This window comes from Condylura cristata, unplaced genomic scaffold (genome assembly GCF_000260355.1).
Source record: "Condylura cristata isolate star-nosed mole 26May11 unplaced genomic scaffold, ConCri1.0 scaffold00027, whole genome shotgun sequence".
Lineage (NCBI taxonomy): Eukaryota > Metazoa > Chordata > Mammalia > Eulipotyphla > Talpidae > Condylura > Condylura cristata.
The window spans coordinates 17,206,016-17,225,686 of NW_004567128.1; the positions used below are offsets into that span (position 1 = coordinate 17,206,016).

Below are 19,671 nucleotides of genomic sequence, written 5' to 3' on the forward strand. Positions count from 1 at the left end.
GCGAGAAAATAACAAAAATAATGAACAAACCATATACCAGAGACATTTTGTGGGGGTGGAGTGGGGAATGGGATCAAAAACGGGGTGGGGGGGAAGGGAGGGAAATGCACGGGACTAGGGTGGTGGCACAGGGGTGATTTGGTGATGGGAAACCTGCGGGGATTACAATCGAGATGGAAAAAAAAATGTGCAAAATGATGTAAAAATAAACTTTGTAATGATAAAAAAAAAAAGATAAGCAATATAAATGCCCCCAAACAGATGTCTGGATCAAGAAAATGTGTTCCATATATACAATGGAATACTACTCAGCAGTAGATAAACATAAACTCACACCATTCTCAGCACCATGGATGAAGGTGAAAAGAAGCTAGAGAAAAGGAATATGGATGAATATAGGGAAAACAAACAAAGGATCAGAAAAAAAGATGAAATTTGTAGGCAACTATAGATCTGAGGATTAAAACAGAGGAGAGGAAGAAAGGAGATCCAAATAGGGTTGGGAAGAGCTAAGAAAACAAGGTGATGTGGTGGTGGGATATTTACCAGACCATCTACCTGAAAGGAGTAACCAAATATTGTACAAAAGTGAACAACATTGTAAAAAAAAAATTAAATCAATAAAAGGAAAAAGAATATATCTTTATCTAGTATATATGTATACATGAATACACAGCTACAAAAAGGTGAAGTCTTGCCATGTGGGACAATATGGGTGGAACTGGAAGAAGATTATCCCAAGTGGAATAAGCAATAATAACAAAGGTAAATGCCGAATGGTTTCACTCTTTATGGACTATACAGAAAAAAAAAAAAAAAAAAAAAAGACAATGCCAAACCAGAGCAAGCCCTAGGAGTCTGACTATATAATTGAGATGATCAGAGACTGAGGGCAGGAGGGGAGTAAAGGGGTAGAGGACCCATGGAGCACAGTGGAGACCTAGGGGTACCTTGGTGATTGATGGGTGGGGTGTGGTAACAGACATCTGAAGAGGTGTGAATTATACCTCTCAATCATAAACACTACTGTAAACCAATGTTACCACAATAAAAATTTCCTGAACAAAGTGAAAAAAAAAAAAAAGAAAAGTGTTGTGTTTAAAAAAAAAGTATAGATGTATGAACTTTACCTAAAATTCTTAGCTACGTAACTTTGCAAATGGACACATTTTTCAGGAAACAAACAATTTCGGGCAGGGAGCCCTCATTGTTCGTTTTTCTAATATGAATCCCTCTGCTTTTTAAATGTCACTGACTGTCAGAATTCAGCCCTGTCCTGTTTCTATCAAGTCTGTTGCATTATTTTTTTAGAATCAAGATGGGTGTTTTCAACCCTGGGAGGAAAGGCATTTATGTGATTTTTTAATATAATACTAAAAATCTTTGGTGGGGACTATCCTTTATATTTCCACTGATGAAGACTGCAACCCTATGCCCTATGGCAGACCAAGTGAAATAAGATCTATTCATAAACTCTTGGACAGTAGATACAATAACAGAATTGGCTGTGTTAGGTAATAGCTTAAACTTCATAAATCATCCAACCCTTGAAAAATATTAGATTCCATATAATAAACTCTTGAGAGAGCTTTAGCACCCTCAGAATAATGCTTTGAATTTTAAGGCTAATTACTCTCAAATTAACACAGTTTTGGGTGTAACTTAACTCTGACATTTGATTTGGTAAATTGCTAACTGTGGGTATCTTTGTTAAAATTAAATTGAATTGGATTAAACTATGACCCAGTGATTTTCTAGTTTCTTTTGTGGTCAATGCAAACACTTATATTTAATGGTGGTAAAGCTGAGATTAAAATGTTAAATATAACAGTCAATTGCAAGGTCATTATTTTTTCAAAGTAATAAAACTATAGCACTTCACTGTAAAATTACAGGCTAATGACATAGCCCTATGGAGTGGCTCTCAAGCCTTGTTCCATGTACCCACACTGATTTAAGCAATGATAAAGTATCATTTCAAAGATTAAATAATGACAATGAGTATAAATCACACTTTAAGTAGTACCACCAAACAGAATTTTTAAAAATCTCAGAAGAACTTTTTGGAAAAAATGATGAAAAAATCAGTTACATAAAAATGGGAAATAATGAGTCACAATATTAAAGAGGTATTTGTGATCCTTCTTATTTAAAAATAAATGATCTAGTAAATATTCTAATATTGTGTGAAAGTTTTAATATTGTTTTCTAGGGCATCCAATTCCATTTTTGAAAATAACATGAATAAGAATATCAAAATAGTTTGTATTACCCAGTCAACTTAATTACTGAATGATTATTTAACAAAATAAGTTACCTGATAAGTCTGATTAGTAAGAACAAGTAGCTTTTATAAAGTTTTTTTCTTAAATGTATATGATTCACAACATCCACTTTCTAAAATGGCTCTACATGTCAATACAGAACTAAAATTGAGAGAATGCCTGAGAAAATGTTACACAGTCCCCTCAAAATAAATATTACAAAATTTATTCTAAAATATTTAATTTACTAGCAATTTATTTACTATGAACAATCTTGATACTTTAAGACAATAAATATATCTTTTTTTTTTAGAATACATTGTGATGATTTGATATATATATTCAAACATTGTGATCTTTCTCTGGGTGCTTGGGTGGTGGGAGAACTATGGTGACTGTACTTCAGTTTCAGTGCAGAAGTCTTACACTGTCAAACAATGAGTAAAGGTGTAAACAATGGTTTTCATTAAAAGGAATAAGTTATTTAAAAAATAAGTAAATCTCTGAAAGCAAAGCACCAATTTCTAAAGAACTAGCATTTAGTGATGAAATCCAAATTCTTTATTTAGTATTTGTGAAGAACAGTCAGGGGGTCTTTTCCTGAAACTATAATTGCATTGCTCAATTAATTTTTATGGAACAGAAACAAGAAATATTTTCCAACAAAAATACAGCTTAAAAATTTCTGTTTGCGGCCCTCCCTGCTGGCGCAGCGGGTTAAAGCGCAGCACTGAGAAGCTAAAACCACTTCCACATGAGTTCGATTCCCGCCTGCCCCGGAGGTGACCACATGGCGTGGCAGACCTCTCCTGACCCGCCCGCTGCTCCCCTCAGCAGTGTACTTCGTCGATCTGCCTGTTCTGCTCCCTACTCTGTCTCTGGTGAAGCCTCTCACCGCCCCTGAGTCTCTGGCCTGTACCCCAGCTCTGTATGCACAAATAAATAAATCTTTTAAAAAAAATTCTGTTTGCATAATCTTTTTTTTTCTATTGTATAGTTTGAAGGTAGTTAAATAAAATTGTTATTTCATGTTAAAATATTATAAATGTTTTATTTAATTATTTCAATTTTAAAGGAATATATTATGTAAGACAATTCAGTTTGTCTTACCAACAGTTTCTTTACAATTCCTCTTTAGCAACAATTTCTAATCACCCTTGCAGTTAGTTAGTTTGAACCGTGGACTGGGTTAGGCGCATGAAATTTTAGTTGAAATATTCCAATCCCTTCCTTATTTGGTAAGGATATTTTAATATTCCTCTATAGTTCTGCTGTACAATAAGGAATCTACTACCTAGATGTGACTAATGCTCACTTGAAATGTGATTATTTCAAGTTGAGGTATGCTGCAAATACAAAATGCAAAATGAATTTTTAAAAGGCAGTATGAAGACACTAAAATATCTGTTTAATGATTAGTATATTCATGACATAAGAAGATAATAATTTGGCTATATGGGGTTAAGTAAAATAGATTATTAGGACAATTTCATTTGTTTCTGGTTTACTTTTTAAAAGTGAAAACAATAAATTTTAAAAGTAGTTTGCATGATATTTGTATTGGGTAACACTGCCAAACTTGTGTGTTCATAACTTTCTATTTCCATAAAATCCACCATTTACTCCCTCACTCACTAGTTATATGACAGTATTTACTGTGTTCCAGATATGCTAATAATGCGTTATGAGACAGACCATGGAGCCTTGTGACTTCCTGATTTAAAAAAATCACCTGATACAGGAACTGAATTATGTGACAATATTAAGGTATTTTTGCCAACAATTCTCCTATTTTTATTAAGTGAAACTAAAAAAAAAGAAAAAAAAGAGGGTTTATTGTATAGTTTCTCACCTCAGCAGCTGGCTGCATCATGATATACCCACCACCAAAATATACCCAGTCCCTCTCCACCACCAAGCTGTACCCTTCGCCTTCTTCTTCCTCTTGTATGACTCGATTATTTTGTGCTCACACTAAATTCTCTTTCAAAAACAAAGAAAAAGATGAACCATAATGTAACTTTATGAATGATGCTTTAATAACCACAGATGATGGCCCTGACTATTAGGAAGACTAAACAAACAGAGTGAGGGAATGTAAGAAGATTCCTGTGCCCATTCATTGAAATTCAAGGGCAGAGGCATTTTGGCAACGCCTGTGAATTGGGCAGGGCTACGATGACTGGCAATAACTTGGAGATAGAGACACTCAGCTTCAGGAGCAGAGTATGTTTCACTATATAAACTCATTGCTAAAAAAAAACATGCTTTATTTCAGTCTTTTATAAATATGGAAAACTACTCTTAACCCTCACCCCCAAACCGTCACATTATTCAGGGGGTTGAGACATTGAGAGCTGTGAAACTATTTTTCCTTTGTAGATAAAATGTAGATGGTTCCTTGGCAACCATCTTCCATTGTGTATTAATCTGTCAGAAACTGTCTTTGTGGTGTTCAACCAATTCTTTCCTACGTAACATTAATTCCACAGGTGCTTAAAACCTAATAAAAATCTGACTCCACAAAAATGAAAACCAACAAAATAAAACCAAAATGTTCAAATAATGAATATGACAAAAGCATCACTTAGTTTATTTTCTATTTTGACTGAATACCCCAGTTCCTCTGACTTTCTCACAGGACTGTCACCTGATAGCCTCATCACTGTTCTCCTTCCTATTTTATGTGGTCTGAAAAAGTTTCTGTTTATTTCCATTTTTAGCCTCTTTTCTTCTTACATTTTTTAAAAACCAGGGTGTCAACATTTTTCTTAACATTGATAATTTTTAATAAACACTGTTAAAATATTTATTTATTCATGCATACAAGAACTGGGGTATAGGCCAGAAGTACGGGGGGTGAGGATATTCACCAGAGTTGGGTGCAGAACAGGCAGATCTACTGAAACATACTGCTGAGGGGAGCAGCAGCAAAGGAGACAGGAAAGATCCACCGAGCCATGTAGGTCACCTCCCTGGCCAGGATCTAATTGTGCTGCAGTGGCTGTGGATATTTCATAGTGCTGTGATTTAGCCCACAGTGAGGGCCCTTAATAGACACTTTCTTGTTACTCTTCAGTTTTTTTTTTTTTTTTACTTTTTAGGTTTTTCCAAGAGACCTTTACTTATTTACTTTCATTGTAAGTTCAACTTTCTTGGTTCTAATGATTAACAAGAAAGATACTTCCTGAACTGAATACAAATCTGTCTCCAGGAATCCCCTCCTTTGTTTTGTTGAATCATCTGCTATATAAATGTCCAGTTTTTGTTTTTTTTTTATTTTTACTTGCTTTACTATATACATTTCCCTCTAATTCTTTCTATTTTGCTATAAATGGTAGCCTCTCTTCTTTCCTGATGCCTTAATAGTATCCCATTGTGTGGACAAACCACATCCTTTTGATCTGATCAGTGGACACTAAGTTTCAATGTCCTAGTTACCGTAAATACTGCTGCAATAAAATATTGTTGAATATACATTTTTGAGTTGAAGAATTCATATTCTAATGAAGTTTACCATAAAAATAAAATTTATGATAAAACCAAAATTACAGTTGCTGAATCCTAGAATGTTCCTAATTTATTTTTAACAAAATTACACTGGCTATGCATGCATTTTTTTTCTCTTTATGCTCAAGAAGTGAAAAATGTTTTGCAAATGGCAGACATGATTCTAGCACACAGACCCAACATCTCTAGCCCATTTTTTCTACTTTGCAGGTAAAAGCGTAATTCAAAAAATTACAGTCCAACACAGTAAGACCACAATATCCAACTGTTTTTTTTTTCCTCAAAACTAAGAAAAGAAAAAAAAAGACTCCTATTGACCTTGGCCATAAACAACCCAAAATCTGAAGAATGTATTATTTCCTCATGTACCAAAGACAACAAACAGCAAAAGTTAATCATGAAGCATAAAATTTTTCTGCTGGTGTTATATAGAGAAAGTCAAACTTAAAAACTAACCCTAGAAAACTGATTATAGAACTGAGGAACTCAGAGGCGTAGGGATGTGGGGTGGTGCAGCAAGGTGGGGAAGGATCACAAAGACCAAAGTTGGTGAAGTACAGGTACACTGGTGGTGGGTGCACTATGCCAGTAATACCTAAAAGGGGGGGCCCTATATTCCCAAAGCACAAACAACAATGGAAGCCAAATCACCTCAATGAAAATAATAAGAAAAACCAACTCCAAGAACAAACAAACAAAAAATGCTTTACGTCTGTACATATTGTGGAGAGCAGAAGAGAGCTATTGCTTGTTTTGTAAGTTAGCAATATTGGTTTTATTACTCCAGACGGCTGATTAGATAATCTATAACTAAATTAATATAGAAAGACACTAAATGAAACATTCACTTCATTTAATTGTTTTGGATTGGAGACCATCAGCTTAATAATATGCTTAATAATCTCTAATTTGTTTTGTTTTTATCTAAATGTGGTTTACTGACTTAGATGACTTAGCTTTGTTCTTCAGGGGATTTTTCAAAGCTCCTTGTAGCTAGGCTCTGAATAAATCTCCAGTGTCTACTACCATTATACACTAGTTTCCTAGCTCATTGAGAATATTATTAGAAGCAATCTTCATTTGAACTGATTCTTTCAGAATATACGTGCATGCTATAGAGTAAAGCATACCTAAGCATCAAGGGACTATTACTGACATGCCATAATTGCATTCAGTTCTTTGGGAAGTCAGTTATAATAAAAATCAGTAATATGAAACATTCTGTCTAGCCTTTATTCTTAAAAGGTAGAGGCTCAATCAATTTTTCTTGAAAACTAGCATACTGAAATCATACATTTCCATCCTTTAAAGGGGTGATAATAACACTTCAAATTCCTGAACAGACCATTAAAGACAACCTAAACCACCATCCACTGTTACTCAATGTATGTATTTCCCAGTAATATCAGAACTATGTGTTAACATGAATGTGTAAATATATGTTTAAAGCACCAAAAGCCTGCCCATGAGACAAGGAGGAAAAAGGAAACTTAATAATGGCGTACAACTATACAATGAGAACAGGAGTAAATTTTGGAACAGGTTAGCAATATCTGGGAAGCACTTCCTTGCTTTATGGCAGAACCAGACGACTCAGGCTCATCCACTAAGCTCTCTGCTGAGAATCAAAAATCAAATATTCCTTAGGAGCTGTGTGTGGTTCCATTTCATGTGGAGTATTTAGCAAGAACATCTGAGTGGTAGGTGAGCCTATGGCTGCCAACACTTCTTAGTTTTACTGAAAGATTTTTTTAAATGTATTATATATATATATATATATATATATATATATATATATGTTACATCATTGTTTCTTTTCTTTCTTTCTTTTTTTTTTTTACAGTGTTTACTTTCTTTTCTCAGGTGTAATACCCATAGTTCACCATTTAAAATTTAATAAAAATCCCTCCCCTCGTTTTAAATTTTGAATAATTTTTAACTTATTTTTATATTGTGGTAACATTGGTTTGAGATCACCCTTTTTATAATTTTGTATGTCTGCTCTTCCCTCCTAGTCTTCGGGGTTTATTTTCCGTTTATTTTTTCCTTTTCTTTTTCCTATAAATCAAGAACAATGGAAGAAGAAGAAAACTATGGGAGAATTTTAATGAAAATCCACAGAAAGTAAGGGAGAAGTGGCTACTATTTCTAGAACAAAAACATGAAGATATAAAATGAACAAAGAGTACCAACAGGATGAAGATATTTTTATGACATAATATCTCAAAAAAAAATTATGTCCTTGAGCCCTAACCAGGAAGGTAGCAGAGGTTATACTCTACTACAAAATATGAGAGTAAACCTGAAAGATGGCGTAGGACCTACGACACTGGGGGTCAATGGCAGAGAAGTAGGAAAAGGTCTTTGGAGGTTAACTGCATGTTTTGGTCGAAGACAAACATTCTAGAAGGTGGTGTGTTGACAACAGGCTTGGATTTTTATCTGAGCTTTAAGGCCCTGGGCTGCTGACAATAATCACACTTTCTTCTCTCCAACTCTGCCCTGGTCTACTGTCTCTTTTGCTTTGAATTACACAGTACCTATTTTTGTAACCCTGTAAGACCCCCATACTTGGCGCTGTGATCTATTTGGGCGTCTCCTCTAGTCTTCTAGTTACCCACTTTTACATAAGACAATCTTTTTTATACCTGATATTTTTCCCCTTTACATTGCTGGTGAAATCCATTCAATTACCATATCACATTAAGCAAAACAATATGGAACCAAAATCCATCAGCTCTCATACCCCACTCAGCAAAACATAAACCTGTCAGGCAAATGCCAGCCTTAAACATTCTTCTCAGAGGATTTCATTTCCTCTTGCCCTCACAGGAATCCAAACAATAATAACCAACACTAATTGAATGCTTACCACGTGTCAGGTATAATTATATGTGTGCTGCATGTAGAACATCTTTTAAATAAATATTTGATGGGAAAGTTAAGGATTAGAAAGGTTTAGTAATTCACTGAAGTTTACACATACTAAGTGGTGAACTGGGAATTAACACTCAGGCTTCTTTCTGACTTCAATGCTTGCCCTCACACTGATTTCATGAATGACTCACAATTACATTAAATTAAAAATCTCAACATCTAAAACCAAAGTAATCAGCAGTCTCAAACATGCCACTCTCTTTCTCTCTCATTTCTCCCAGTGTAGGGTATTCATCTCTGCCTTGTGTCCTGAGACAATGCTTTGGACTCCGCAGATTAGTTTCTTCATCACTTTTCCAATCATTGACCAAAGCCTATTTTTTCCATCTATGCCACTAGAATATATCCATTTATGTCCTCCTGGCATCATCTCAAGAGCCTGTCGTGGCTTTATGGATAGGTAATGGAAGCACTTAGAAATATGGATCTTGAACTCAGTCTTAAAAAAGCATATTCAGAAATCAGATATTCAAAAATAATTTCATGAGTGCTTTCTAAGTGGTAAGCTCAGTCTTTGGCCTCAGGCAGAGGTGATGCTTGAGGACAGAAAAGAAGATGAAGGAGAAAGTGCGGACAGAATAAAGAAGTGAGATAATGCCTAACTGACCAACTTAAAAAAAAAAAACTTTGTTCCCTTTCTTCCTTATTTCCATTCTTTCAACAACTATTTATTGAATTTATTGTATGCCAAGACAGTGTGCTTTAGACTAAGCACACAGTGATAACTCTGTCATGGTTCGGACCCGCAAGAAGATGTAAAATGTATGTAAACAATAATTACAATGCAACTGACATAGTAAATGCTATGAATGAGGAAACTATTGGTAAATGGAGCTGTCTCTCATTGATTTGTCATCCAGAAGATTATAGGAGATGCAAAGGTCATGTCGACTACTATGTAACTCTTCTGGGTTTACATACACACAGGCACTCACACATACATACACACATGCACTGATGGAGGCATGTGTGTATGCCAATTTTTTTTCAAAAGTTATGTTTTTATTATTTTATTTTTATTTCACTCTGCAAAAATTTATTATTTATGGCTACAAGATTTGGGGTGTGGGCCAGAGGTGCTGTGGGGTGAGAGGATACACTAGAGACAGAGTGGGAAGGAGGAAATTTGGATCTACTTAAATACACTGCTGAGGGGAGCAGAGGGAGAGAAAGCAAAGGTCTGCTGTGCCATGTGGGTCAGCTCCCTGGCTGGAGATCGGACTCATGCTATAGTGGCTGGTGATAACTTATACAGTGCTGAGATTTAACCCCTGCACCACCAAGGAGCCCCAAATTTTGTTTATTTATTAATTTATTACCATAAGAATAAATTTCAGAAGTTGAAAATACTATCACTGCGAAACCATACTAAAACCCTTTTAAAATATTTGTCTTTGCATGGACAACCTCAGATTAAATGTCATCTCTTCTCAAAAACCCATCCTCCTCTTTAAGCAATTAGTTACCCTTTTTTCTATGTTTCCATGGATACTTCTATTACATTAAAGGTCATATTTATTTTAATTATTTATATAACCATTTCCTCTTTCAAATTATAATCTCTTAGGAAAAGCCATGTTGCACTGGGCCTTTGTCATTGTATAAGAGTATCCCTCCCATACTGCTGGTTTCCAAAGATATTGCTAAATGTTGAAAACTTATTTTAAAAGCTTTTGATTTCTGTGAAATGGTACCAGGGTCCAAACTAGTCTTTCCAAAGTAAAAATTCACCAGAGTCAATATATGTTGTTTTCCTAGAAAGTCACGTAGAGCCGTAAAACAAAACAAATCAGATATCTAATACATTTTCCTATTAGCTACAGACAATTGGCTTTAATTAACAACAATTTTGCTAATTGTTAAATATTTCTATTTCCATCTATGTATTCTTGCTACTGAGACCACACCACATATGATAAGAGTAGCAATCAACAATTCTTATTTTCCCAAAATGTATTTCAGAACACAGTAACTCCTATAACTAGCTAGAATTAAGAGCTCAGTAACATTGATCAAGAAGAACATATTTCTGAGAAAGAGCTCCAATATAAACAATAGACTGCTTTTCACTGAAAACAGAGAGACCTATCACAATCCAATTTTCCTTTCAGCATAAGTGAATGATCTCTTTTGTTACTTGGATACTTTGCAAAGATTAGATTCAGGAAACATTCAAGGGAATGGTTCTCAGTGGATTAGACTATTAGCATAATTATCTCGACTGAAACACAGACAGCTCATTCCAGAAGTCATCTTAACATCTAGTATATAGTTAATGAGCCCACTTGTCAATAAGGTAATATTTCATATTTCTCATGAAATTAAAAACATTTAAATAATAGCATATGTTTCATCAAAACAATGATTTGATATGATTAGCAGAAATATAAATTAATATTAATGAAAATATTCACACATTACATGATGATATTGAACAGTATGTTACTTCACTTACCAAAACCTAGCACATGAAAGTATCAACATCCAATGCACTGGAAATAATTTGGAAGAAATCTATTTTAAATATTCCTAAACAATGGTTGAGTTTTGGGTTGGTATTCATTCAAATGTATGTATGTTGGTATTGCAGATGTTAAATATATGCTATTCTGCAGTTTTCTATGTCCTCAAAAATTCTCTCCATACCCCACAGGGCTTCATAATTTTGTGGAAATTGTTATGAGAAAAGTGTAGCATTTAGTTGGTGGAATAATTGTCACAATAGTAAAGATATGGAAAGTGTATGTATATTTTTGTGTTTGATTTCTATTTGCATTTTTTTATTAGTTAACAATGGCTTACAGCATTGCATCTGATTTGGGGGGCTAGGTCCATACCTCTTCATTTGTACTTGTCAGCACACCACACCCACCACCAAAGCAAGGGGGTTAGAATCCAGTTTCCTTGAAGAAGGCTTCATCTCTTCCATTTACTTAGTCCAAGTCACTAAACCTCCATTAGGTTTCTTGAATACTGACATCATAAAGTCATTGGAGCAGCTGACCCGACCAACAGAACATTCAACGGTGTAATGAGTATAGAATACAGGGCTTCCCTGATGGCCTAGGGGTTAAATCTCAGCACTACCACCATCAAGTGCCACTAACTTTGGTCCTCAGCCAGGGAGCTAACACACATGGCACAGCAGAACTCTACTGTCTCAACCACTGCTCGTCTGTGCTGGTTCTGCTTCCTAGTCTTTCTTTGGTGAATCAATGTCCCCATCTCCTCCACGGCTGTGCTCTATACCCCGATTCTTCTATGCAAAAATAAATAAATAAAATCTTTATAAAAACATATGAGAATATCTGAGGGTAAAAATGCTCCCATGGTGGCACAGGGGTTAAAGTCTCAGTGCTATAAAATGTTAAGCTATAGCCAGCCAGGGCAGCTGCAGTGGGAGTTCAATCTCCAGCCAGGGAGGTGACCCACATGGTGCAGCAGACCTCTCCTTTTTCCCTGGCTGCTCCCCACAACAGTGTATTTCAGTCAATCTGTCTGTTCTGCTCCCCACTCTGTCTCTGGTGAATCCTCTCACCCCCTGCACCTCTGGCCTACAGCTCAGTTCTTGTATGTATAAAGGAAAATAAATCTTTAAAGAAAACTTCCCAGTCTTCACTCTAGCAGAAATGAGGATTTCTATAGTTTCTTGTATAAGAACAATTGCACCGAATAATTTAAGTGTTACCAAAGCTTTGTTAGGGCTCTTTATCATGACAGAGACATAATTCACTGCTCATAAGGCTGTGCAATTATCAAATTCTTTCTGACAGCAAGATGCAGGGAGAAACAGGAAACCCAGGACATAGGTCAGTTTATACCTATGGTGAATCTTCTATGATATAATAGCTCTGCTCTACTTCTGTTAATTCAGACCTCTCTTATAGTAGTTATACAAAAAGTTGTTATATATAATGTATATGTGTGTATACATACATACATATGCAAAGAAGTTTTGTCCACTGATCATAACTGTAGTGTTAATTTCCATTACTTCATGTGGGTACAAGGTATATTATGACTAATTCTTGGGGAAAATATAATAGCTAATTTTGTCTCATGTTGTTGTCCTGAGAGGGTGACTTTTGGGTATATATGTTATGGCTGCGCAGACCCAACTACATCACAGGCTCTTGTGAAGTTCATTAAACAAAGCTAACTTTACATTTGTATTGCAATTAAATCAAATATAAACTTTTTTACTACTTTTTGAATAATCAGAAAGGTATAGTTAGAAGGTAGTAAAAAAAAATCAATAAATCCAGTGTTGGATCAAATCATCCTATAGTTCATTGGGAGCTGATTTAAATCTTTTAATTGATCCAGTAGAAACTATTTTTCTTTGCAGATGACTTTTTCTCTAACACACTCAAAAATTTAATTATTCCAAAATTGTTTTAGCCATTTTCTCAAAAGTGTACTTTTCATTATATAAGCTGGTATGAATAAATCTATGTGAGAAAGATTCTTATAATGTGAATTATATGTGTATAACAGTAAACAGTAAACTTTTTTAAGATTATGAAATATCTACAAGTTACATAAATAAAACCTTTACCTTGAATTAATCTTAGCAGTGGCTTTGTGCTTATGTGGAATTAGATAGCATTCACTTATCTCTACAAAATAGGTGTGATAAATCACAGTCTAGTAGAAATTTTTGGAATCTTAGGTTAATAGAAGGCTTATTTTGAAAAAAAGATAGGGCCTATTTTTAAATGGTACTGAAAAAGTGAAAAAATCAGTTGGATTTACCACAAAGGTATATTGACTTACAGTGATACAATGTAAAGCTATATTTAATCATATGTTCCCCTTAGAATATCCCTTATGTAGTTATACAAAATAAAAACCACCTTGCTATTTTTCTATGCTTTACAAATGTTACATATAAATGTGTGAGGCATATACATGTGTGCAAGGGTGCATGAGACATTGATATTCTTTTACCTAATATTCATTGTTATTATTGTCATATATATATATGTATATATATATATATGTGTGTGTGTGTGTGTGTGTGTTTCTGTATCTATTTTACACACACATACTTTTAAATTTTTTTCTTACTTTTCAATTTTTTCCTCAACATGTTATTTTCTATTCAAAAATTTCCCTCTATCCCTATACTTGGCATATGTTTAATTTTCTGCACTATTTACCAAAATGTAATTATCATAAATATTTAGCCTGCTAATGATCGTTGGGATTTCAAAGAAAACACACCTTCCTTCCTTGCATCAGTCCCATTTTTCTCAGTCTGAAATCCTTTATTCTTTGTTGCTTCTTCCATTAGAGTCCCAGTTAGTAGAGTTTTCTTCATAAATATTTCCAAATTCATCCCTTCCCAAACTAGTGCTTTCTCTGACTACCACAGCCTACTCAACATTACTCCATTAAGCAATTATTTCAACATGTGTAGATGTCATGATATCACATGATTCATTATAAACGACCTGTGTGCCTCTATAGGCCATGCAGTAATATGATACATGTATGTCAAATTATATCTCACAGCTATGTCTATCTTTTAGCATAACCAAATGGCTAAAACAGAATCAATCATTTTTCTCTTAATTCTCATTATCTTCAGAGGTGTCTAAATAAAAGTCACTTACCTGAAATCTTGACCCAACAAAAAAGATAACATGAAAGTTATCTCTACGTGAAAAATCAATAAACATACACATATACATTTTATCTCTAAATAGTTTTTCCTCTGCCTTTATAAACATTTGCTTATATTTCTTATACTTAGAATATACTTGAACATGAAATTTCTACATTTGAAAGTGGTGATTTCAGTGAACTAATTGTATAGATTAAGGTAGAACATTGATAAAAATACATTAAGTAGGGGCTAAGAAAAAATTCAATGCATTCATGGATATGATTATTCCCAGATTTTTAAAAGATGGGCAGTCATATGAGTAAGGAAGAACTGCTATCAGGCAATGTCAACAATGTTTTCCTAAATAGGATATCAAATCATGTTTGTACAGAACATGAGTTGTGGCAAACAACACTTGAAAATGCCACCATCTAGAGAGTGATGATCTATTTAGATCTCTAAAAATGAGAATTCAGATTTTGTCATGTCTACACATCAAATTAAAATAGCTCACTGGTTTTACTGCAAGATTTAGATTATTATGTTACATTCACTATTTCAAAAAATAAATTTACAATTTTGATTTGTCTGTATTTATTGAGAGCTTTTATTATTTGTTTCAAAATTTCAAAACTAAGAAAATTTTAATGAAGCTATTAGATATAAAAATTAAAACTTTTATGCCCACCTGATATATATTCTGGGAATTATGATTTCCTATCTTAAATAATTGTGGACTTAATTTTCATTTATCATTTTTCATTTTATTGCTAACATTTCTTCTTCTTTTAATTATTTGCACCTTGTTTAGTTAAAATAAGTTGAGGTTAAAAATATGTTCCTCTTCGTGTATATTAAAGTTTTGTAATAGCAACTTATTGTTATTTAGGTAAGTAAATATAAATGGAAATTGAGCAGTTAAAATTCAGTAACTTTACATCTTGCCAATGTATGAAATGGTACCTGACACAATTCTGCAATCAAATGCCACAAAGAATGAATGATATTCTAAAACCTTTTGCAATAATAAGGGGAACATTTTTAGACTGCATTTCCTGGTGGATTTTTTGGGATTCATTACCAACAGTTTGACAAAATGAGTCAGACCCATAGGGAGGGTAATTCATATCTATTATGAGTGTTAGGAATTTTCAGTAACTCTTATACTTTATAAAATCACCACTATCACCATTTTTCAACTCTTAAAGTCCTGATTTTAGATACCACATTTTATTAGCTTTATATTACCATTATGTATATTTGATTTGTTAAATTAGTGTTCCATATGTATGCCATACGTATGGCTACACACATACATGGTGAAAAGATGAGGAAACTGACTCAAAGCATTTGAACAAGTTGACAAATCCAATTAATATTAAATGTGGATCCAAGTTATTCTAACCCTGAAGTACATACTACACTCTTAATGCTAGTTTTTAAAATACAAATACTTCACTTATTATTGTAGAACCAACTATTAGCAGATTTGTATTTGCAAAATAAATAAATACTATTAAGAGTGTGGATAGATACCTAAAGATAAAGAGGTTAAAGCTACCAGCTTAAATTATTTTACATATGCTTTAAGGGATCAAATATACCCAAGACAGATATATCAATTTTTCTTGAAGTTGGTAAAGACCAAGAAAGACAAAAGACGTTCATTTTCAGAACAATAAAAATCTCTCCTAAGCTTTCTCATGTTTGGCAAGTAATAGTTTCTTGATAGAAGATGACAGTTATAATTCCTGAGGATTGACACCATGAAACAAATACACTGTGAAGAACTCAACACTCTTAGGAAGACCTCAAGAAATATTCTATCAAATTAAAAAAAAAATCATGACCATGTTTTCTGTTGCTTTTTTCTTATTGTAAAGGGAACATAATATCCCCAGCTTTGCAAAGCTTAAACAAAGTGATACTGTGAGAAAAACAAAGTGGACATTTTGAAAATTCAGCAACTTATATTAGATCTTTAAAAAGTAGTAAAATACCCTTACCTTAGAAAATTGTGCATTCATCCATTTTGTGAATGTTTTCTTTTGAACATCTTCTCTTTCATCTATAATGCCAAATAAATAAGAGATCAAATGAAAAAGAAATTTTAAATATGACACATTTTTAACAATACAAATAACTTTGAGTTAGTATGCAGAAGCATTATTTTCTATGCTATACTTAATTTACTGATAAATGAGACTAAACATGAATAAGTCAGCGGTCGTTTTCTAAACTAAAATGAAATGTGAAAAGTAATTGATACATTCACGTCCAAACATGACACAAGCTACGCAACCTTTGTCGTCAGACACGATCCGGATGGAGGGGAATTGCTCTGAAGAATCAGACTTTCCACGCTAATTTATGTTATGATCTCCCTTTTTTGTATAACCGTAATATCAAAATATTCTGAGCAACTTTCAGATTACAATTGGATTGCCTCAGCCGCATAAGGCCTGCCTGCCTTGACAAGCAAGCACTGCACCAGGGTGAAAAAATTCCCCTGAAGTCAAGTGACTTGACTACTGACTGATAAATAAAAGCAAAAGGGCTGTTTTTACAAAGTCTCTCTCACTGCCGGATGGAGGATAACCCAAATCTTATCATTCTATTATCTCACCTAGCCTTCTATTCAGCTTTTTAAAGAATTACTCAAACTTCCTATTGTTTGGTCTTTAGATGTGCAAACTCATCCAGGTTGCCTGTTTTTAAACTAGTCAAGTTTTCCACCTGCTACGCCTTATAGGAATCCACAAAAGTCTTCTGGCTAGTTTTTTCAGGATTCTACTATGTAGTCTTCAGATAAGGAAATCCACCTATGTCTCCTATTCAGAGATTTGATTAGCAAGGAATTTCCTCTTCTGTCTCCCAGGATGTCTCAGGCAGAAAAACAAAACCCGATTAAGTAGTAGATAAGGTTTAAGGGACTTCTATCTTAGTTGATCTCCACTATAGTATATTAGTCACAAACTTTGTGCACCTATGTACCTGTTTTTAACCTTGATTGATTTTAGAATGTTATATCTCAGCTAAAGGGCAATACGACCCTTAACTGTTCTTAGAAAAAAAGATGATTGTAATCTCTCAGCCCAGTTCGTGTGCTGATGTCATCCCACTGCTTGCTCCTAATGTATAAATTAAACCTCTGCTGAATGCAGAGCAGGAAGACTTGCACCCAACTCCGACTCCTGTGTCTTCCTCGCACCCCTTTCCCTTTTATTCTCCCTTTCCCCTTTTTTTTAGGAATCTCTGCTCGCCCATGCCTTCCCACCTTAGGGTCCTGCCTGTCTTGCCTCCAGACACCTCAATAATTGGAGCTGGTCTCCAACATAAACACATTCAAATAATTTATAAAAATATTATAAACAACAGTGTCCTCTGAATAAATAAAATATTATTTAGTTTTGCCATAAAATGAGTACATATTATAGTCTATTCAAAAGAATCTCTCATTTGTCAATTTGTCATTTCTTCTGTAGAACTATCCCTTAACCTCCACCTCCTCCATGTAAAAATTGCTTTCCATCCTTTGAAACAGCAACATACTTTAACATGGATCTCTAACATACCCTTTCCCCCTTTAGGAAAGGTTTCTTGGTGATCAGGAGTATAGCTTAGTTATCACTGCATCCCAGACACTAGCACATTATCTGGAATAATTAAGAGCTCAGAAAATATATGATAAAGACTTGGATGCTTTAGAGGAAGGGAGATTCTAAAATTTCTAGTACCTCTTTCACCTAGTTTAAGTCAAAATACAAGTGATGTTCTTCATGGATTGCATATATACACAAAGGAAAAATCTCCAAGGACTTCTTATATGAGACAAGTTTGGAAAGTTATTATGAAATAGAGGGACAGTATGTATTAAATTATCCTTTTTTCCTAAACTGGAAATTAGTATCGAGTCAAATGAACAGAAAGGTCATCAATATTAATACAAGTCAATATTGATTTATTAAAATACTATTTTTGAAGTCAAAGCCTATCTTAGAATTAATATAAATATAGCTAAGTTAGTCAGATGAGTACAGCTGAGGGAGATTTAAAATTGAGAGATTTTATAATTTATTTACATGGAACAAAAACCCCTCACTGAAATGCCCAAAATAACCTTATTTGCACCCATATTTTTTTCAGTAGGAAATCTCTATTGCACTCCTGAAGACAGATGATACATAGTAAAGATAATTTTCTCATGACAAATGCATCCACACACAAAGAATATCTGTTTATCTTTATAGCCTATTATGAATTCATAAATACTCTTAAACAATGCCAGAGATAACAGTGGATAAACAATAAACTTAAAATTCTTGTGTTAGATGAGAAAAATATAGCATTACAAAATACTTTCTCCCATATGCTCCTATGCATGTCTGTAAATAGCAGCATGACTCTTACTTTGTAGACTAAATACTATTACAATATGGAAATCTTTCTTTGTTGACAAATGTGAATATAGCCACTAATTGTTAGCAAACTGAATGTAGTCTCTCTTAATTATTTCTTCCATAAATTCAGTGCTACCCTTTTTAATATAAAAATGAACATTTCAAATGATCAAAATTTAACCATTTTCACTAACTTTCCATATGAAAACTGGTCTGTATATTTATTTCTCAATAGTTGATGCCCATATTCCTAAAAGTTAATGACCTTATTTGCAATTCTATTTATTTTGTCTCCATGAGCATGCATATCCTAGCTGTCAGCTACTAGACAGTAAATGAGTCATTTGAAAGCCTATATTCAGAGGTTTTTAAAACAGACTCTGCCATCTCCATCAAGTGCTGAGGAGGAGGACATCTGAAAAGATTTGTTCCAGATGCTTTTAAGTGAAAAGTGGGTAGTAAAGCAATTTTTTATTGTTTTCAATTATATTCACAGACAGAGATTTTTAGATAGGCCTTGAAGCAGGAGGGAAGCCTTGACATTATGTGCAAATATTATGTATCTACTATGTAAATAGCACTAACTATGAGCTTCATCATATAAACAACTTCACTGGATGGTATCTCTCTTGCTTTTAACATAAGTACACCTTCAATGAACTACCTTCTAATGTTTTATTTTGGTATAGTGACTCTTATTTTCTTTAATATAATGCATATGATTATAATTGTATTATTTTAACACACTATATAACATTTATTAGTGCTTTGCTTTTCACAAAGCTGTTTCATATATGACATATCACTTCACATGTAAGTTACCATTCTCTAAGTTAAGTTTGGAAGGAAAAAATCCAGTAAGCAAAAGAGATAAACTTGATTTTAGAGTATTTGAATCAAAACCATGACAACACTGGCCAATTTACATTAGGATTACATATATATATAT

At 33.8% G+C, this 19,671-nt stretch overlaps 1 protein-coding gene across 1 annotated transcript in view; it reads right to left on the bottom strand.

Annotated features, from left to right (window-relative positions):
* Positions 1-19,671, bottom strand: part of DMD (dystrophin) — a 1,782,468-nt gene that overhangs the window by 1,614,861 nt on the left and 147,936 nt on the right. The window contains exon 2 of the mRNA XM_012730297.1: positions 16,329-16,390. Coding sequence (XP_012585751.1) covers positions 16,329-16,390 — 62 coding nt within the window. The remainder of the gene's footprint in view (positions 1-16,328; positions 16,391-19,671) is intronic.